Source organism: Scyliorhinus torazame, chromosome 10, assembly GCF_047496885.1.
Source record: "Scyliorhinus torazame isolate Kashiwa2021f chromosome 10, sScyTor2.1, whole genome shotgun sequence".
Classification (NCBI taxonomy): domain Eukaryota; kingdom Metazoa; phylum Chordata; class Chondrichthyes; order Carcharhiniformes; family Scyliorhinidae; genus Scyliorhinus; species Scyliorhinus torazame.
The window spans coordinates 164,322,017-164,343,651 of NC_092716.1; the positions used below are offsets into that span (position 1 = coordinate 164,322,017).

Consider the following 21,635-nt stretch of genomic DNA (forward strand, 5'->3'; position numbering starts at 1 on the left):
GGAGTCTGCACGTTCTCCCTGTGTCTGCATGGGTTTCCTCCGGGTGCTCGTTTCTGCACACAAGTCCCGAAAGACAGGCTGGTTAGGTGAATTGGACATTCTGAATTCTCCCTCACCCTCAATGTACCCGAACAGGCGCCGTAGTGTGGCACCTCGAGGATTTTCACGGAAACCTCATTGCAGCGTTAATGTAAGCCTACTTGTGACACTAATAAACATTATTTTTGGACATTTTTCTTTTCTATCTGACATTATCCAGTGTCACAGTGTCTATGGACTGAAAACATCAACAGAAGAGCAGGTTGGAGGATTCGGCTTCCGGCGGGGGAAGAGAGTGGTTGCGGGTAGAAGAGCTCCTGAGGGGGGGAACACAGTTGTGGCCAGTTCCCCGCGGAGAACATGCACCTAAGTGCGCAAACTTGCCCGACTGGGCCCCCGCATAGCAGGGGACTCCCGGCCCAACGAGAAGCCTTTCTCTCTCTCTCTCTGGTCCCTAGGTGAGTGAGGAGGAGAAAAAGAAAACAAGAACTTCCTCTTTTTGGGGCGGGGCAGGGGGGGGGGGGGGGGAAACTTTGAAAAGAAAACTGTTTTAAGGGACAGAAAATTCCCCCTCTCCACGTTTTTAAAAAAAAACTTACCTGAAGAGTCCTTTTGGAAGGGGGGGGGGAGAAAAAAAGAGGGGGAGGGGGGGAAAGGAAAGGGGGAAAAAATGCCAGAAGGGAGCCAAAGAAGAGGGAGAAAGGGTACCAAAAGCAAACGGTGCAATACGCGAGCCCACTCAGGCGAGCTAATCGGCGCACGAAGCGGTGGAATGGAAGCCTCGCCGCAACAAAAAGAACTGGGCAGACAGGAGCATTTTCCCCCTGGACCAGAGGGGAACTGGAAGGTAGCCTTTGCCGAGGCGCTGAGGGAACACCAGCAGGAAAGCAAAGCAGGAATCAAAGCAGACATTAAGGCCGCAGTACAGGTAGCAATGACCAAGGCCCTGGTGGAGGTGCAGCTCGTCCTGGGCAAAGCAGAGAAGAAACTGGAAGCCCAAGAGGCGACCATTAAGGAGCTGGAAAAAGCCGCGACTGACATGAGCGACCGGATCACGGCCCTGGAAAAAGAGGTGGCGAGACTGGGCACAACGCAGGGGAGCCTGAAGGGTAGGGTGGACGACCAGGTAAACCGCTCAAGAAGACAAAATGTCAGGATAGTGGGCCTAGCAGAGGAGATAGAGGGTAGAAACCCCACAGCCTACGTGGCCGAGATGCTGGGCAACTTAGTGGGAGGGAAACTTTCCCCAACCCACCAGAAATGGACAGAGCACACAGGTGGCTGCGCCCGAAGCCCAGGGCGGGGGAACACCGGAGGGCAGTTATAGCTAAACTGCACCGGTACAGAGACAGGGAAACAATCCTGCGCTGGGCCAGGCAAAACAGAACTTGCAAATGTGAAGGACACTTCATTAGAGTGTGCAAGGACATTGGGGCAGACCTCGCCAGGAGACGGGCTGAATTCAATAGAGCGAAAGTAGCTCTTCACAAGAACAATGTGTGCTTTGGTATGCTGTACCCGACGAAACTCTGGGTCACATACCAAGAAAGAGAGTATTTCTTTACAGCCCCCACCGACGCAAACAAGTTCATCGAGGAACACGGGCTGGAAAACCAACAGCGAGGGTAGAAAAACGGGGCCCCTGGCAAGGGGCAACAACATCCGACGGGGGTGGTGGTGGGGGGGGGGGTGGTGAGGCAACGCCAGCCCCCCCCCCCGCCTCCACCATGGCGAGCGCACCCTGAACAAAAAGCAAACCGCTACCCAACGAACCGCCACAGGTGGGAAACCAGGCCCCAGCATAAGGGTACGAGAGTAGCGGAGAAGGGAGAGCAAATGGGGGGAGCGCAGGGTAGGACGGGGGAAGAGCGGGCAGAAAATTGCAGAGGCTGGGCAGGGGAGAAGCGAGACAGTAACTCCCTGGAGTGGGGTCACCACACCAGCAAGAAAGCTAGCACCAGGGACATGCAAAAAAGCAGGGCTGCAGCACACCCCCAACAGGGGAGACGGCGCCAGGCAGAGGAGGGGGGGGACCACTCAACAGAGGTGGGAGAGCAAACAGGGATAGGAGCAGGGGAAAGAGGGACAAAGGAGGGTTACACGGGAGGGAGGGAGGAAGGGGGAGGAAAGGGAGGGGGGGGGCACAGGAAGGGAGGGAACGGGGGGGGGGGGGCAGAACACAGGAACAAACAAGGCTAGAAAAGGAACAGCAATTGACCGACAAAGTGCCACAACCAAGGCCTTGGAACAAGGAATCGCTGCAAGCATCCGCCCAGTACGGCCTCTGGGCGAAGGGAGACCCCAGAGTGCAGGGGGCTAACCGTGTGGCGGTCACACAGCGGGCAGCCATGCCAGGGACCCCCTGGACGGAGGGAAACCCCGGAGCGCAGGGGCCCGACCGCATGGAGAGAGCAGTGACAGTGGCCATCCTGGACGGCCCCCTAACAAGGGGGAACCCCGGCGGGCAGGGGCGCGTCCACCAGGTAAATATGGTTAATCCCACAGGAGCAAGGGGACAGAAGCCCCCCCCCACCAAGATAGTCACCTGGAACGTAAGGGGACTCAAAGGCCCAGTGAAAAGATCCAGAGTCCTCAACCACCTAACAAACATGTAGGCAGACATAATCTTACTTCAAGAGACGCACCTGAGAGAGCAGGACCAACTGCGGGTAAGGAAGGGCTGGGTGGGACAGACCTACCATTCCTGTTACGGGACGAGGGCCAGCGGGGTGGCAATACTGATCAGCAAATGGACGATGTTTAGGGCGACAAAGACGGTTACGGACCCAGGGGGATGGTACGTCATGGTTAGCGGGACCCTGGATGGGGCACCGGTAGTACTAGTTAACGTGTACGCACCCAACTGGGACAACACGAGCTTCATCAAGAAAACCATGGCAGAAATCCCTGACATAGCGATGCACTGGCTAATCATGGGGGGGACGGGACTTCAACAGTGTACAGGACCCAACGACTGACAGATCAAACCCCAAGACAGGGAAAACCTCAAACATGGCAAGGGAACTCAGTCACTTTATGGAACAGATGGGAGCGGTGGACCCCTGGAGGTTCACCCAACCAGGGGAGAAGGAGTTTTCCTTCTTCTCCCCAGTACACAACCTATACACCAGAATTGACTTCTTTGTGGTGGGGAAAATGGTGCTTCCGTGGATAGAAAAAGTGGAATACTCCGCAATTGTGATATCAGACCATGTTCCACACTACATGGACGTGAGGCTGGAGACAGGCAGGGCCCAACTACCCACATGGAGGCTGGACGTTTCCCTACTAGGTGACAAGGCCTTCAACGAAAAGATATCGCGGGCCATAACATAGTACACGGAGAACAATCAGAACGGGGTGGTCTCACCCTCCACGCTCTGGGAAGCGCTAAAGGCCATACTAAGAGGGAAAATCATCGCTTTCAAAGCGCGAAGAGATAGGGAGGAAAGGGCGGCTAGGCAGCAGCTGGTCGACTCTATACTGGAGGTAGACTGTAAATACTCCGAGGCCCCGACCGTAGAGCTCCTGGCGGAGAGGAAAGAGTTACAAAGGAACTTTGATCTGCTCTCCACCAGGAAAGCAGTGCTTCAACTCCACCAAGCACGTGGGACCCTATATGAACACGGAGACAAATCCAGCCGCCTGCTGGCACACCAGCTGAGAAAGCAGGCAGCCACCAGAGGAATTGCACAAATCAGGGATACTAGAGGCACATTAGAAACAGCCAGAAAAGATTAACAAAGCCTTCAGGGCCTTTTACCAAGGGCCGTACACCTCACAGCCCCCAATGGGGGAGTCCGGGATGAAACGGTTCCTTGATGGACTGGACGTACCAGTTGTGGGGGAGGGCAGAAAACGGGGCCTGGAAGCACCACTAGCACTGGGAGAGATCATGGATAGCGTTAGCTCCTTGCAGGCGGGGAAGGCGCCGGGACCAGACGGATTACCGGCGGACTTCTACAAAAAATCTGCGACAGCACTGGCCCCGCACCTGCGGGAGATGTTCACAGACTCGCTGGCTAAGGGCACACTGCCACCCACGCTAGCACAGACCTCAATCTCGCTGATACCTAAGAAAGATAAAAACCCAACGGAATGTGGGTCATACAGACCCATCTCACTGTTGAACGCAGATGCCAAAATACTGGCCAAGATTCTAGCCAAAAGGCTAGAAGACCGCGTGCCAGACGTGGTTGCAGAGGACCAGACGGGCTTTGTCAAAGGTAGACAGCTTACCTCCAACATTTGGCGCCTGCTGAACGTGATAATGACCCCCTCCGGGGAGAGAACACCAGGGGTGATCGTCTCCCTCGACGCAGAAAAGGCCTTCGACAGAGTCGAATGGAAATACCTCATAGAGGTACTGGAGCAGTTCGGGCTTAGAACAGGATTCACCTCCTGGGTAAACTCCTGTACAACGCTCCCATGGCGAGCGTACGGACAAACAACACCAATTCCCGATACTTCCAGCTGCACAGGGGCACCAGACAAGGATGCCCACTATCCCCACTGATGTTCACCCTAGTGATCGATTGCGCTCAGAGCGGCAAACAGCTGGAGGGGGATCCAAAGAGGCGGCAGAGAGCGCAGAGTCTCACTCTATGCAGATGACCTGCTCCTCTACATTTCGGACCCACAAAGCAGCATGGACGGAATCATCGTGCTCCTGAAAGAGTTTGGTGCCTTCTCGGGCTACAAACTCAACATGATCTTCCCGGTATACCCACAAGTAGGTGGGGCAGCACTAACGGGACTGCCGTTTAAACAAGCCCGACACAAATTGCGCTACCTGGGGATCCAAATAGCCCATGACTAGAAAGGGATCCACAAATGGAACCTCACCAGTCTGACAAAGGAAGTAAAAAAGGACCTGCAAAGATGGAACACACTCCCACTCTCCCTCGTGGGGAGAGTCCAGACAATCAAAATGAACGTGCTGCCCAGGTATCTCTTCCAACTCAGATCCATCCCGATCTACATCCCGAAAGCCGTTTTCAAAGCATTAGACAAACTAATCATGGCGTTCGTATGGGGGGGGGGAAGAATGCTAGGATCCCAAAGAAGGTCTTACAAAAAACAACATCAAGGGGAGGGCTAGCCCTCCCAAACCTACAATTCTACCACTGGGCGGTAACGGCCAAGCGAATAAGGGGATGGATCAAGGAGCCAAATGCCGAGTGGGTGCGCGCAGAAGAGGCCTCCTGTAAGGGGACCTCCCTCTGGGCCCTCGCCACGGCGGCACTCCCATCCATACCCAAAAAGCACTCCAGCAGCCCGGTGGTGATAGCCACCCTCCAGTCCTGGAACCAACTACGGCAGCAATTTGGCCTGACCAAAATGTCAGACAAAGCTCCCATCTGCAACAACCATAGGTTCACACCAGCACTGACTGCCGCCACCTTCAAAAGGTGGAGACAGGACGGGGGGACACTGACAGTCAGGGACCTATACACCGACGGCAGGGTCGCAACGCTGGACAAACTGACAGAGAAATTCCAGCTAGCCAGGGGAAACGAGCAAAGGTACCTGCAACTGAAAAAATTCCTACGAAAGGAGACAAGGACTTACGCACAACCGCCACGACAGACATTACTGGAAGAGGTACTGGGCGCAAGCATATTCGAAAAAGGAAACTGTAGCCGTATGTATGACCGGCTGGTAGAAGGGGCCGACACCGTACTGGACGCAACAAGAATGAAATGGGAGGAGGCCCTCGGGATCGAAATAGGGTGGGGACTCTGGAACGAACCACTGCATGGGGTCAACTCCACGTGCGCAAGGCTCAGCCTGACGCATCTAAAAGTGGTACATAGAGCCCACTATGAGTAGGTTCTTCCCGGAGGCAGAGGATAGATGTGAACGGTGCCAAAGAGGCCCGGCCAACCACGCCCACATGTTCTGGTGTTGCCCCAGACTTGTGGAGCAATGGACTGCCTTCTTCGAGGCAATGTCCAAAGTGGTGTGGGTGAGTGTGGAGCCATGCCCGAAAGTGGCTGTCTTCGGGGTTTCAGACCAGCCAGATCTATTTCTGGGGAGGAGGGCAGACGCCCTTGCCTTTGCCTCCCTGGTCACCTGCTGTAGAATCCTGTTCGGCTGGCGGTCAGCAGCACCACCCAAAGCTGCAGACTGGCTGTTCGACCTCTCGGAATCTCTCCAAATGGAGAAAATCAAATTTGTCATCTGAGGGTCAGATGACGGCTTCCACAGAACGTGAGAGCCATTCATTTAATTGTTCCAGGATTTGTTTGTGGCCAACAAACAAGGAGAAGAATAGCCAGGTAGCCAAGAACCACGGGAAAGCAGCCAAAGCATGAGAGGGGGAGATAGACCGGGAGGGAGGGGGGGACAGTTCAATCTAAGAAGAAGGAAAAGCGAACCACAGTAGGAGGGGGGGGGGGGGGGGGAAAGAGAGAGAGACAGGGAACAATAGAGGAGAGCCAGGGAGTGGGGGGTGGGGAGGCAGGGAAACATTAACTAACTTGACATCCACAGGAACAGAGAAAAAGGAGAATACAGGCGGAGGACGGGAGGGCCGGCTGAAGCGGTAGTGTGCACGAGAAGACAACGGTGGCGAAATCCGTCCGGGAGAAGCGAGGGGCAACACCGGCACCAGACCTATTCGAGGATTGCCCTCCGGAATTGTCTGTATCTATCATATCCTGTGTACATAACGGCAAATATACTTTGTCCAAAAATCAAATAAAAAACATTTATTAAAAAAAAGAGCAGGCTACATGTCGAATCCTGTATGATTGAATCATAGAACCCAACAGTGCAGAAGGAGGCCATTCGACCCATTAGGTCTGAACTGACCCTCCGAAAGAGCACCTCAATCCCCCAGCTTATCCCTCTAACCCCACCTTGGGGAAATTTAGCACAGCCAATCCACCTAACCTCCAGTTCTTTGGACTGTGGGAGGAAGCCGGAGCACCCAAAGGAACCCCGTGCAGACACTGGAAGAATGTGCAAACTCCACACAGTCACCCCTGGTCGGAATCAAACCCGCGTCCCTGGCGCTGTGAGGCAGCAGTGCTAACCACTGTGCTACCGTGTTACCCCAAATTCAAGCAATGAAATGTTTGGGGAAAGCAAATTAACAACTACCAACTTCAAATTCACAGAAGTTGACGTGGTAGACTGAGGAAAAGGTTGTTAAAATGCTTACAGCTCTGATTGCCAAAGAACAAAAACTGCCAATTCTTACCAGGAAGTCAGTCTTTTTATAAAAGTGAGAACACCCTGAAGTCATTATAACTTGGGAAAATGTGGTCAATTTGACAGACAAGATGCCAGACATTTGTAATTTTGATATTTCACTAGTACAACTTTTACCTTACAAATTGAAATGTATGACTATGAAGAGGCAATTGTCTGGAATTATTAACAGTAGGGAGAGGGGCATTGGCTGACCATATATCCTCGACATAGTCTCCAGATTATATATGGGAGAAATATTCTGCAAATCAAATCCAGTTATCTATTCAAGCTTGGCCTGAACTCCAAATTTCTAAAATTAGCATGAGTAAGTGTTGAAAAAGACCAGTCGCTACATTTATGATGGAAGTAAAAAGTAACAACACTCCTTTATGCTATAAATCATGCACTACTACATTTACAACACAACAGATGGGAATTGATGGGAGACTGAGCTCACAGCTTCACAGATAGCAGTTCAATAAACATATTTCCGTGCAAATTTCCTCCAATAGGAATATGGGAAATGAAGTGCATGAGAGGAGGGCAGAGCGGGAAGATGTTGGAGAGATGAAATGAAGGGAGAAGGAGCTGGAATAAGAAAAGGTCGCACTACCTACCTGACTGAACGTGCACATCCCACTAAAAACAGGGAAAAAGAATCAATCAAATGGTGCTATGCTCAGGTTGCACAGTAAACAAGCCATGACACCATGGTCACATGCAAGATGGCAAACAATCAGCACAATGGTGCAGGTCGTCAGCTTTTAAACTGCAAGAGTTTTCAATGCATCGAACAGGCTGGATCGCAAGGTGGGGCTTGGTTTACTCTGCTCAGCATGCAAGATTAGATTGTTGGCAGTATGCAATTGCATTTATTTAGTTGACACAACAAAAACCTGTTTAAGTCTCTATATATATTTTGAGATAAAACCAGTATTTAGCCTTTAATTAGAAACATTTAGAAGAGTGAAGTAGCAATGCTTCAGATTCAAATGACCAGTCATGCTGCATTGCATCACAGGTAGCAAAACACTCAGTAGCGACAGCAAAAATGTGATACGCAACAGTTACAAGGCAACAATTGAATTGCATGAAAAAAATGGGTTGTTTAATTGGCATTAGCTATGTACTCATTTTGACTAATGAGCCAAGGCAGGCAAGAGCAGCTAAGGTGGCTGGTCTGCTTTGAACCAATCCCAAATACTCCCATCTTATTTGCTGTTCCCACCCTAACCAAAGGAAAATTCAAAAAGTCACCTGCGCATCGGAAGAAGTTGCATTTTTAAAAGGCTAACACAATACGAGAGCCGTAGAGCTCTCCTATACAGTTGGTCCTACCTCCCTAGAACCTTCTACTAATTGCTGAATGAACAACCCAAATTCAATTATGTCTTCCTTTGTCTTGGCTTCCAATGGCAGACATTCTAATGAAAATATCTACCTGTATTATTAATAATAATAATAATAATAGTAATAATAATAATAATAATAATAATAATAGCTTCTTGTCACAAGTAAGCTTCAATGAAGTTACTGTGAAAACCCCTAGTCGCCACATTCCGGTGCATGTTCGGGCAGACCGGTACAGGAATTGAACCCGCGCTGCTGCCTTGTTCTGCATTACAAGCCAGCTGTTTAGCCCACTGTGGTTAAGGTAAAGTCGCCATGATCCCAGATGACCATAGGCTGCTTCCCCCTTTGAGGGGAGAGCTGACTGGTGGTGATTTAACCTGAGGGTCGCCACACCTCAGGTGCGTGGCAAGGTTGAGACGGCGGGCCTTCATGAATAACCTCAGCCGGAACGGGAATAAAACCCGCACTGCTGGCCTTACTCTGCATCACGAACCAGCTGTCTAGCCAAGTGAGCTAAACCGGTAGCCAAAGGAGTTATATTATTCCTAAATCAAGATCACTCGCGCAATATTTGATTCAAAGTGTTCAAATATATATTAGTTTGGGAAAAAGGATAGACTCCAATGAACAGTTGCTGAACTCCAAAGTGTTTACAGTGACTTGCACCTTGGTGTGGGGAAAAAGCAATTGCAACACTCCAATCAGAAAAACAGACCTGCCTCTGGCATAGCTGTTTCAATTATACAATCTAATTTAATAGCAGAATTAAAGGGTAATTACAAGTTCCTCCATTCACAGGTCCCAAGTCACACCGGAGCCAATTTATGTGACAACAGATTTCATTTTGTCTGCAAACAACTAAGAAAACAATAGTTATGTACTTGGGTCTAGAATGGAAATTATTCTTCTGATGCCAGACTCATTCTTTAAGAGCACAATTATTCAATAACCTTATGATAATCCAAGAAAGCAGAACCCATAGCACAGGAGCCCATTGTGCTTATATTGGCTCTCTCTCAAAGATTGATCCAATAAGTTCAACTCATCCGCTTTTCATTTTTTCTCCTTCAAGTATCTATGCTGTTCCCTTTTGAAAATTATTCTTGAAACTGTTTCCATCATTTTTTCATTCTGTGCATTCATAACAAATCGTTGTGCCAACCTTCCCCCCCCAATGGTCTTCAGCAACCACCACACTCCATTCTTTATCCCATATCACTGTCTGAAGCCCAGCCAGATCATTTGGAACATTGGCTTCCAGTCTGGCCTTAAGGTGACCACATAAATGGCTGCAACACTCATCCATTTCCATCCCGCCTCAGCTCATCTGTTGCTGAAACCTTCAATATCTTGGTTACTTCTAAACTCAACTATTCCAAAATTTGCCTGGCTACTCTCCCATCTTTCACCTTCCATGAACTCAAGCTCATCAAAAACTCTGTTGTCAAAATCCGAACTGGTGCCAAGTCTCGCTCACCATGATTCCTGCACTCACTGATCTACAGTGATTTCTGGTCCAGCAATGTCTACATTTTTCAAATTTCTCCACGGGCTCCTCCAGGATCTCTGTGCCCCTCCAGTCTGGCCTCTTGTGCATCTTGAATATTAAGCCATGCATCACTGATGTCTGGGCCTTAAGCACTGGAATTCCTTTCCTAAGTCTCTCCACCTCTTTTCAAATGCTCCTCTAAAGCTACCTCTTTGACTAATCTTTTGGTCACCCATCCTAATATCTCACGTTGTTTAGGGCCAAGCTTTCTTTGTGTTTTTACTCCTTGTGAAGCACATTGGGAGATGGGCTGTAGTTTACAGGCAGTAAAGAATTGTTGGCTGGCCAGAAGACCATTGCAAAACTTTGAGTTTGAAAGCAATAAAGGCATAGAGGAGAATTTCAGTGGCCAATAGATTGAGGCAATAATAGTGATAGGCAAGTTACAATCAGAGATGGAAGCTGATGCATTCACAAATATGTGTTTCTCAATGCTGGTTCACACAATTCTCTCTATTTGCATGTCTGTCTTCAAAAGTCTCCCATTCAATTCCCAAGGATTTTTGCTTTCTAATGCTTCAAAACTGACCACCATTTTTAGGAAATCTAACGTTTCATTATTTCTACAATATGCCCCTTATTAAATCTCATTAGTCTGCAGAGATCTTTAGAACACAATCTGGACATGATCTTTAGGTATGTACACTCCATTTGGGACTTTCTAAATGGTTGTGTAGATGTTTTGAGATGCTGATATAAATTTGATTCCGACTGCACATATTATACAGCCAAGTGGTAGAAACATTCTCTCGCTTAGCATTAGGGTGGAGAAACTGATTAATCTGAAGCACAAATTCAACACCTTGTGCCAAATAAATCTACAAGCACTACATTGATTTATAACGTAAAAAACATGCGTGCAAGGGCACAATGCATTTTACTTATAATATGCATTAAAATGGACTAAAAACCTCTCCAATGGCGCAGTGTTAAACTAATCCACACAGAGCCAGAGGTTCCATAATAGATCCAAAACTTGTTCTGAAGTGATCTGATCTCAATCCAGGCCAGCAGTTGGGATGCTAAGAAGTATTGTGGAGTATTGTGAGCAGTTTGGGTATTAAAGGATGTGCTGGCCTTGGAAAGGGTCCAGAGGAGGTTCATAAGAATGATCCCTGAAATGAAGAGCTTGTCGTATGAGGAACAGTTGAGGACTTTGAGCCTGTACTCGTTGGAGTTTAGAAGCATGAGGGGGGAAACTTACAGGATACTGCGTGGCCTGGATAGAGTGGACGTGGAGAGAATGTTTTCACTTGTAGGAAAAACTAGAACCAGAGGACACAATCTCAGACTAAAGGGATGATCCTCAAAACAGAGATGAGGAGGAATTCCTTCAGCCAGAGGGTGGTGAATCTGTGGAACTCTTTGCTGCAGAAGGCTGTGGAGGCCAAATCACTGAGTGTCTTCAAAACAGAGATAGATAGGTTTTTGATCAATAAGGGGATCAGGGGTTATGGGGAGAAGGCAGGAGAATGGGGATGAGAAAAATATCAGACATGATTGAATGGCGGAGCAGACCCGATGGGCCGAGTAGCCTCATTCTGCTCCTAAGTCTTATGGTCTAAGTGTCCTCAGTGTAAAATTAAAGAGAAAAGTCACATTGGGTCCCCTCTCCTGATTGGTACTCAGCGAGATGAGAACTTGGCTATGTTACACTGCCTTCAAACATTCATAGTCCAGGCTTTCTGAAAACGGTAGCTTGGGTGAGACATTTGAAGATTCCTGGTTCATAAGTGGAGCGGAGAGTCGTCACCTTTCAGACAGGAGAAAATGGATGAAAGAGAAAACAATTCAAGAATCAAGTAGAGTTAGTTTAACAAGAATAAGGTTTAATGGTGTATGAATTTCCTTTTAGGTTTTGATCCTAATGCAGGTAGAGAAAATAAAATCTGAAGTTGGCTACCGTGACGAAAGTTATGAATATGTACACTTTGTGAAGCCTTTAAACTAAAATTTCTAAAGAGAGAAAATGCTTTGCTAGAATGTCCTGCAACACGATAAAATTAAACAAATTTCAGTTGGATTACATACTGCATAATGCTTTCATAAACTTGACATATCTAAACCTCAGCAGCACGGAATACAGAAAAAAAAAATTTGACGACTGAAAAGCATGCCTGGAATTTGAGACCACTGGCGAGACATTCAAGTTGACAAGGAAGCTCTGGTAAAATTGTAATCGGATGCTTAAGTGTATGAACCGTTTATTTAAAACTCTATTGGACAGGGAATTTTTTATCACATTATCGACCGAATAAATCGTAGAAAATATAACATGAAGTCATTAATAAAACATACCGTATAAAGAAACGCCATATGGTCCAAGTCAGGACTAATATAAATCCAAGGATCCAGCACTGGGTGACGTAGAAAGGAATTGGTAGCATAAGTGTATATGGATCATATTTCAGTACAATGAGGAATTCCGTCACTGTGATTGCAGCTACCAACCAAGCCTGCTGACCAAGTTTTTTATGGAATTTCCTGCACACAGAGGTGATTAATACAGCATCAAGAATTCACAGGGTTGACAATTTGATTGAAGTTTATACTTTGATTCGTTTAAAAAACTGGAAACAATGACCGTTTATTAACTTCACAAATCATTCATGCAACAGTTGTCCTTCCATATACACACAACATAAAACTTGGATGGTTAATTCCATTGAAAATGACTTCAAGGTCGTGCACTGGATCATTACTTTGCTGTGTAAAATGGTACCCAAATCTTTCAGATGTTTTTCATCAAATATGCCAAGTATTTCAACTTTGACAGAGTCACACAGACTCGAAACGTTAGTTGTGATCTCTCCACAGATGTTTTCAGAATTGCTGAGATTGTCCAGTATTTTCTGTTTTTGTTTCAGATCCTGACATCCAGTCATTTGCTTTTATACCAAGTATTTCAACTGCTCAGTGATGAGACTACCATGCCCCCCCCCCCCACTGCCCCCACCCTCAGACCTTTCTTTCTATTTGAAGAAGTATATGCTTCATCTATATTCTATTTGGCACTGACTTTCTTCAGACTGTTCCAGGTTTTGCAGAAAGCCAATAGAAAAGGACATACTCAAAATGTTAATTTGCTCTGCAAAATAAACAAAGGTTATATTTATCGCCTTACACAATGCTGTAAGAGACTGCTCCATTCAATCCGGTTAGCATACTTCATTTATTAAATCTGGAAAGGAAAAGAAAACCTAACTTGGATTTGCTCTGACCTTCTATCGGGACAAACATATTTAAAATTGAATTCCCAGAAGGCAACAAGCAATGCTCCCTCCAATCTGTTAGTTGCATTGGGTAGTCCGTGCCATGTACGAGCAGCTTAAAGGGAATGTTGGCTCCGAGTGCTTGTTTGTTACACTGCACAGAATATTCCAGGTTGCTACTCAACTGCACACCAGCTATCCTGCATTCTTTTCTGGGTGTTGGGGGAGATAGAGAGCAGAAAAGAAGGAGTGACGATACTATACCACATTAAGCTAACCTCAGACCATTTATACCACTGGGCCATTTCCAGGAAGGCTGCAAGTTGTGAAGGAAGCACACCTAAACGCTCAGCTCCAACGAAAGGTCATAGAACTTCAATTCTATCTCCCTTTCTACAAATGCTGCCAGATCTGCTGAGCAATATAGCATTTTTTGTTTCTGTTTCAAATATTCCATTTGTAAACTCCCACTTACACTGAGCTTTGGAATCTGGCTCTTCCAGTTTAACTACTGGGCAAATCCATTGGTTAAAACAGATGCATGCACATTGTTGTTCCACCAACAGTAACCTTTAACCATCACTGCAGTTATTGACTTTTGAGTTTAAAAGGAAGTTTACGGTCTGGTTTTGTAGAGAATCCCAACAGCAAGTGAAATAAATTCCAGAGTTATGGAGTGAGGGAGGTCTGCAGTAGTGCATGGTTAGCTGTGCACCTCGGAAATGTGTCTAAAATGACAGCAAAGAAGTTGATCTTATTGACTAGGAGCCAAATCTGAACCAGAAACTGAACACAACATTGCAACAGAAATTTGCACTTTGGGTTGTTTCACCAAGTTGCAGTCTTATTTCAATATTTGAGTAGAGTTTACTTTTGGTGCAGTCACAATGACAGGTGATGTGGAAAACATTCCAATATTGCTTGAACTGAATTTGATGTGGTCAGTGAGACGGCATCTTGTTAGGTAATCCCTCGGGATTGACAATAACATGCTTCCACGCTGATTCGATTGGTTCTGAGATGCTGTTAAGTCCAGTGTGCAATCTGCAGACTCTGCCACTTGAGGCAGACGGTGCTCAAAATGTCAGGTACATTAATTATATGAAGATTTGTGCACTTTCAGACCTTTGGACTTCCTTCTGCATGTTCCCAAAGTCTCTCAATGTTTGGCACCTTCCCAAAGTAACATGCGCCACATTGGTCACTCTCAAGCCAGCAAGTCTCTCGTGTGCCGGTGGGTTTATTTGACCTCTTCAGGAATGATTTAAGGGCATCCATAAACCATTTTCACTGTCCTCCTGGGAGTCTCCTGCTGGGACTCAGTGCTTAGTGGAACAGTTGCTTCAGAGTCCGATGGCAGGTATACATGAACAACATGTTCTGCTCAGTGGAGTGATCAGCGCCTTGATGCTAGGCATGTTGATTTAGGAGAGGTCACTGACTGCTAAGACCAAAGTCCAGTCCTTTTCAAAAATACTACAGATTAATGGGGAGGTAAGCCCTAAAAGTCAGGTGTAGACAATGACAAACTTATATCTTTCGGAAAAATTGGTAAATCAATAGTGAAGAGAGATTACTACTGAATAATTTAATATCCATGGCATGTTTTAGAGTTAAAAGTATGTTTGAAAGCATCATCAATGATGAACTTTCACATAACAGTTAAAGTCCACTGACTTAGTTTGCCTTTTATTTGAATGAACCAAATGACATTGTTGATCTTTGTGCTTTGTGCAAGAGATACTTACAAGTCATCCATGAAGTCATAAATCTCACGCATTGCTACACCTCCTACATGCACAAAGAAAACGAGACGTAGCAAGACCAGGTAGTGTTCAGGTGGCATCCAGAGGACAAACTTCAAGTAAAATGTATTTAACTCTGCAAGCAAGAACTGGAAAACATAAACAAAGTACTGTTCAGAGAGTAGAATTAATGTGAGCAACAAGTGAAAATAAATCATCAATGGTATTTTTCTTCAAAAGCGGAACATTTCTTCTTTCTGTTGCTGAAACAATAAGTATTTTGTACAATAATATTGTATTTTTTGTACAATTACCCTAAAGAGACAGAAAAATAGATTACAGAACTTGAGAAAAATGCATCCTTTTCCCCATTTTTCTAAAAGCATCAAGCTTGGTGTTGACAAACAGAAAAGAATCAAAAAGGGGGCTTCAAACGAGCATCTCTGAAACTTGTGAAATGTTTCACATCAGATTTCAGAGAAGGCGGTAAGTTGACTTTGAGACAATGTTTCACTGCTAGGAAAGACAAAATAGACCTCAATCATATCACCGGTGCAAGGATCACACCTTTTTGCTGGTCAATTATAAGCTTACATTAATTGGAGAAACCAGTCAACTAACCACTTCCGAACTTCATGGCTATAGATTACCATTCCCCACAGGATGGGACAAGCAAAATAATGAGGGTGGAAATGTGCTGTTTGCCAATATTATTCCACAATTCAATAATTTTAAAGCAGTGAATGAAACATTAAACTACTCCGATTCCTTCCGAGCAGGGAAAGAGTTAAAACTGGGGGAAAGGCAATTATGATGCGATTAGGCAAGACTTAGGATGCATAGGATAGGGAAGGAAACTGCAGGGGATGGGCATAAGTGAAATGTGGAGCTTGTTCAAGGAACAGCTACTGCGTGTCCTTGATAAGTACGTACCTGTCAGGCAGGGAGGAAGTGGTCGAGCGAGGGAACCGTGGTTTACTAAAGTAGTTGAATCACTTGTCAAGAGGAAGGAGGAGGCTTATGTAAAGATGAGACGTGAAGGTTCAGTTAGAGCGCTTGAGAGTTACAATTTAGCCAGGAAGGACCCAAAGAGAGAGCTAAGAAGAGCCAGGAGGGGACATGAGAAGTCCTTTGCAAGTAGGATCAAGGAAAACCCTAAAGCTTTCTATAGTATGTCTGGAATAAAAGAATGACTAGGGTAAGAGGAGGGCCAGTCAAGGACAGTAGTGGGAAGTTGTGCGTGGAGTCCGAGGAGATAGGAGAGGTGCTAAATGAATATTTTTCATCAGTATTCACACAGGAAAAAGACAATGTTATCAAGGAGAATACTGAGATTCAGGCTACTAGACTAGACGGGTTTGAGGTTCATAAGGAGGAGGTGTTAGCAATTCTGGAAAGTGTGAAAATAGATATGTCCCCTGGGCCAAATGGGATTTATCCTAGGATTCTCTGGGAAGCTAGGGAGGAGATTGCAGAGCCTTGGGCTTTGATATTTATGTCGTCATTGTCTACAGGACTGGAGGATAGCAAATGTTGTCCCCTTGTTCAAGAAGGGGAGTAGAGACAACCCCGGTAACTATAGACCAGTGAGCCTTACTTCTGTTGTGGGCAAAGTCTTGGAAAAGATTTTAAGAGATAGGATTTATAATCATCTAGAAAGGAATAATTTGATTAGGGATAGTCAACACGGTTTTGTGAAGGGTAGGTCGTGCCTCACAAACATTATTGAGTTCTTTGAGAAGGTGACCAAACAGGTAGACGAGGGTAAAGCAGTTGATGTGGTGTATATGGATTTCAGTAAAGCATTTGATAAGGTTCCCCACGGTAGGCTATTGCAGAAAATACGGAGGCATGGGATTGAGGGTGATTTAGCGGTTTGGATCAGAAATTGGCTAGCTGTTAGAAGACAGAGGGTGGTGGTTGATGGGAAATGTTCAGCCTGGAGTTCAGTTACTAGTGGTGTACCACAAGGATCTGTTCTGGGGCCACTGCGGTTTGTTATTTTGATAAATGATCTGGAGGAGGGCGTGTAAGGATGGGTGAGTAAATTTGCAGATGACACTAAAGTCGGTGGAGTTGTGAACAGTGCAGGTTACAGAGGGACATAGATAAGCTGCAGAGCTGGGCTGAGAAGTGGCAAATGGAGTTTAATGCAGAAAAGTGTGAGGCGATTCATTTTGGAAGGAGTAACAGGAATACAGAGTACTGGGCTAATGGTAAGATTCTTGGTAGTGAGGATGAGCAGAGAGATCTCGGTGTCCATGTACATAGATCCCTGAAAGTTGCCACCCAGGTTGAGAGGGTTGTTAAGAAGGTGTACGGTGTGTTAGCTTTTATTGGTAGAGGGATTGAGTTTCGGAGCCATAAGGTCATGTTGCAGCTGTACAAAACTCTGGTGCGGCCGCATTTGGAGTATTGCGTGCAGTTCTGGTCGCCGCATGATAGGAAGGATGTGGAAGCATTGGAAAGGGTGCAGAGGAGAATTACCAGGATGTTGCCTGGTATGGAGGGGAGATCTTATGAGGAAAGGCTGAGGGACTTGAGGCTGTTTTCGTGAGAGAGAAGACGGTTAAGAGGTGACTTAATAGAAGTATACAAGATGATCAGAGGATTAGATAGGGTGGACAGTGAGAGCCTTTTTCCTCGGATGGTGATGGCTAGCACGAGGGGACATAGCTTCAAATTGAGGGGAGATAGATATAGGAGAGATGTCAGAAGTAGGTTCTTTACTCAGAGTAGTAGGGGCGTGGAATGCACTGCCTGCAACATTAGTGGACTCGCCAACATTGAAGGCATTTAAATGGTCATTGGATAAACATATGGATGATAATGGAATAGTCTAGATGGGCTTTCGATTGGTTTCACAGGTCGGCACAACATCGAGGGCCGAAGGGCCAGTACTGCGCTGTAATGTTCTAATGTTCCTTCGGATAACGAGTGTCAAAAAATACAAAATTTTGAAATATTGAAATGCACAATTTGTAAATAAATATTCACATCTAATTGCAACACAATATATCCAATTTCTTACCATGAAAATAATTCCACAAACTGCCAGCCACCTGCGAAGATTTGAGGCTGGTTTCCATTCAAACTTCACCCAGCTATATGGCGTGAATTGGAAAGCAATGCGCTTGATTTTTCCTCTGATGGATAAACAGAACCATATCAAATAAAAATCAAGAATTGGTGATCTTTATTAAATATTTGCATACAAACTGAAGACAGTAGCAGAGAGGAAATGTTACTGGACCAGCAATCCTCACTAATGCTCTGGAGTCAAGGTCAAATCCCACCACGGCAGCTGTGGGAATTTAAATGTAATTCATAAATCTGGAATAATAATGATCATGAAACTACTGGATTGTCATAAAAACCCAAATAGTTCTCTGATGCCTTTGATGTGAGGAAAGTTGCCATCCTTACCTAGACTGACCTGCAGTGTATGTGGCAATGAGGTTGACTCAAGTGCTCTTTGAAAAGGGCCTGGCAAGCCAATCAGTCCAACAAATAGACCAAGCCATTCCCTCCACCAAGCTGGTCCAATACAGCTATGATGACGATGTACAAACTGCCCACAAAAACATGACAAATCCAATCAGGCCAAATACTGTTCCAATCTACTTCCAATCACGATCAAATTGATGGACGGTGTCGTCCATAGTGCTATCAAGCAACATTTACTCTGCAACAATCTATTCACTGATGCTGAGTTTGGACTTCACCAGGGCAACCTGGCTCCTGACCTCATTGCAGCTTTGGGCCAAACTGAACAAAAGAGTTGAATTCCAGGTGAGAATGACTGCCTTTGACATCAAAGCAGCATTTGACCAAGTGCAGTATCAAGGGGCCCCGGCAACAGTAAAGTTAATGGGAATCAGCAGGAAAACTCTCCTCTGGTTGGAGAACAAAGGTTATGGTTGTTGGTAGTCAATCATCTCAGCTCCAGGACATCACTGCAGGAGTTCTTCAGAGTGGTGGCCGAGGCCCAACCATCTTCAGTTATTTCATCAACAACCTTCCCTCTACCATAAGGCCAGCGGTGGGGATGCTCAGTGACAATTGTAGTGTTCAGATCCATTCATAACTTCTCAGATGCTTAAGCAGTACATGTTTGCATGCAACTTTGACAACATTCAGGCTTGGGCTGATGAGTGGCAAGTAACATTTGTGCCACACAAATGCCGACAGAATCTAACCGTCTTTCTTTGAAATTCAATGGCATTATTGTCACTGAATCCTTTATCAACAACACTCTGGAAGTTCCAACTGACCAGAATCTTACTGGGCCACCATATAATCACTGTAACAGCAGAAATGAGGTTGGGAATTCTGCAGCATGTAACTCGCCTTCAGACTATCCAAAGCCTGCCCATCATCTACAAGGCACAACGAAGGACTGTGAAGCACAGTAGTTAGCACTGCTGCTTCACAGCGCCAGGGTCCCAGGTTCAATTCCCGGCTTGGGTCACTGTCCATGCAGAGTCTGCACATTCTCCCATGTCTGCATGGGTTTCCTCCGGGTGCTACGGTTTTTCTCTCATCAGCCCTGAAAGACGTACCGTTAGGTAATTTGGACATTCTGAATTCTCCCTCAGTGTACCTGAACTGGCGCCGGAATGTGGCGACTAGGGGCTTTTCACACTAACTTCATTGCAGTGTTAATGCAAGCCTACTTGTGACAGTGGGTGGATCACTTTTCCCATGTGACCGATACCAAGGCCTGACTTCCTTGTCAAGCCATGATGTGGAGATGCCGGCGTTGGACTGGGGTGAGCACAGTACGAAGTCTTACAACACCAGGTTAAAGTCCAACAGGTTTGTTTCGATGTCACTAGCTTTCGGAGCGCTGCTCCTTCCTCAGGTGAACCTGACAAGAGCTAATGCAGAACGCAAGATGAGCAAATTCAAAAAAAGTTTTTTTTTAAATCTTCAGCTCAAACTTAGGTGCACCTGTAGCAGATTTTCAACTTTTAAAAATAAATGGTTCTTACAATTAGGATAATTTACAGTCTCTACCTCCTGCATTGCCACTTTCTCACAAATGCAAAGCAACTTAAAATGCTGTGCATTTCAGCTCCTTCTCTCCAACAACATTCTGGGTCCATATGGTCTCCAACTTGTTAATTGACTTCCCATTCAATCAAACCCAGGACTTTCATCTGCAACCTAACCTGTAAGTGAATCCATCATTCATTTCAAAAAAGTAACTCTTAAAAAGCAGCACAGACATGCACATAACTTTATATGGTATTATAATCTCATCCCTAGAAAACAGCACATCCTCTAACTAAGATCTGTGGATTAGGAGATGCACTAAGTGCGCACACATACATAAAAGATATATTGTAAACTGGAGGCATTTCCATTCTAAAAATGTGTTAGCATTTAATATAATGCATTCTGACTATTTGTTATTTGTAATTGATTGCAATTAAATCCAAAAAGATTTAGATGTGCTAGCGGAGTGGGCCATATATTGGAAAATCCCATTTAATTTGAGCTAATGGTATCATACATGTGGTCGGGCTAACATAGAAAATACATCATTTGCGAGGAACAATAGAGAAAAAGATCGTAGTGCACATATCACTAAAGGCAAAAATTCTGCAAAAATGGGATTCAAGGAAATACAACCCGAATGCACTTAAAAGTCAATTGAAAGGGGTTATGGATTCAATTTATAACTTGTGCATAATTTTTGTTTGCAAAGTTTTCAACTTTTTTGAGCATTCGTGCAGTTCAACTAGTAATAAGTATCATTGTCTAAGCAATTCAATTTCTTCATAACTCAGCACGATCTCTGCTCAATTCCTCTTAATATAAATCTGCTACAAGGTTGACCAGAAAATAGACAGAAAGCTCACTTGCGTCCCAAAAGCAAAGTGTGTTGTTTTGCCCTTTTCACATGCCAGGTTTCACACTCAAGATTATTTTTTTTATAATCGACAGATAGCAGTAAGGAGATACAAAATCACAAAGGGGATGAGAATACCGAAGGCATGGGAACTATTTTCTAGATGGGAATGACCCCCAACCTTGACATCTACCTTTCTGCATCTCAGAGCTTTCTGAAATTCTGAATGGGAATCTTTTTGTAGTTTACTTAACATGTCTCACTCCACAACCCAATGTGGCATTTATATTGCCCAATGTGGCATTTCCACAAATATGTAGCAGAAATTGCAAAAATCATCTAATGGATCAACAACACCCCCATGTTAAAAAAAGCAATTGCAACAATGCAACATTAGGGATAAACAAAAACCCCGTACACAAAATAACAATTGGGCCAGCAAGCTCCTCGGAATAAAAAATGGGTTTTAGAAGCTGCATTTTGGTGGTTCATTTGTTATATATCATTTTTCTGAAGATAAACACTAAATAAATGTTCTTATAACTGAGACTCGTAGAATGCAATTGGTCTTTTTTTGTCCTTCTAAGTTATTGAGATCACAGGTTTGGAAGGTGCGAGTTGCAGCAGTGCATCTTGTTCGTGGTATATACACCCAGTGGCAGATCGAATGTCAATCAAGC

The 21,635-nt window shown here is 45.4% G+C and overlaps 1 protein-coding gene across 2 annotated transcripts in view; it reads right to left on the reverse strand.

The window, feature by feature from the left end:
• Nucleotides 1-21,635, reverse strand: part of ptdss2 (phosphatidylserine synthase 2) — a 171,034-nt gene that overhangs the window by 11,587 nt on the left and 137,812 nt on the right. The window contains exons 9-12 of one of the 2 annotated variants that reach the window (XM_072518899.1): nt 18,130-18,244; nt 15,102-15,247; nt 12,440-12,625; nt 7,857-7,878 (exon numbers count right to left, since the gene is read on the reverse strand). In XM_072518899.1, coding sequence (XP_072375000.1) covers nt 7,857-7,878; nt 12,440-12,625; nt 15,102-15,247; nt 18,130-18,244 — 469 coding nt within the window. The remainder of the gene's footprint in view (nt 1-7,856; nt 7,879-12,439; nt 12,626-15,101; nt 15,248-18,129; nt 18,245-21,635) is intronic. The other variant, XM_072518898.1, reaches the window with a different exon arrangement.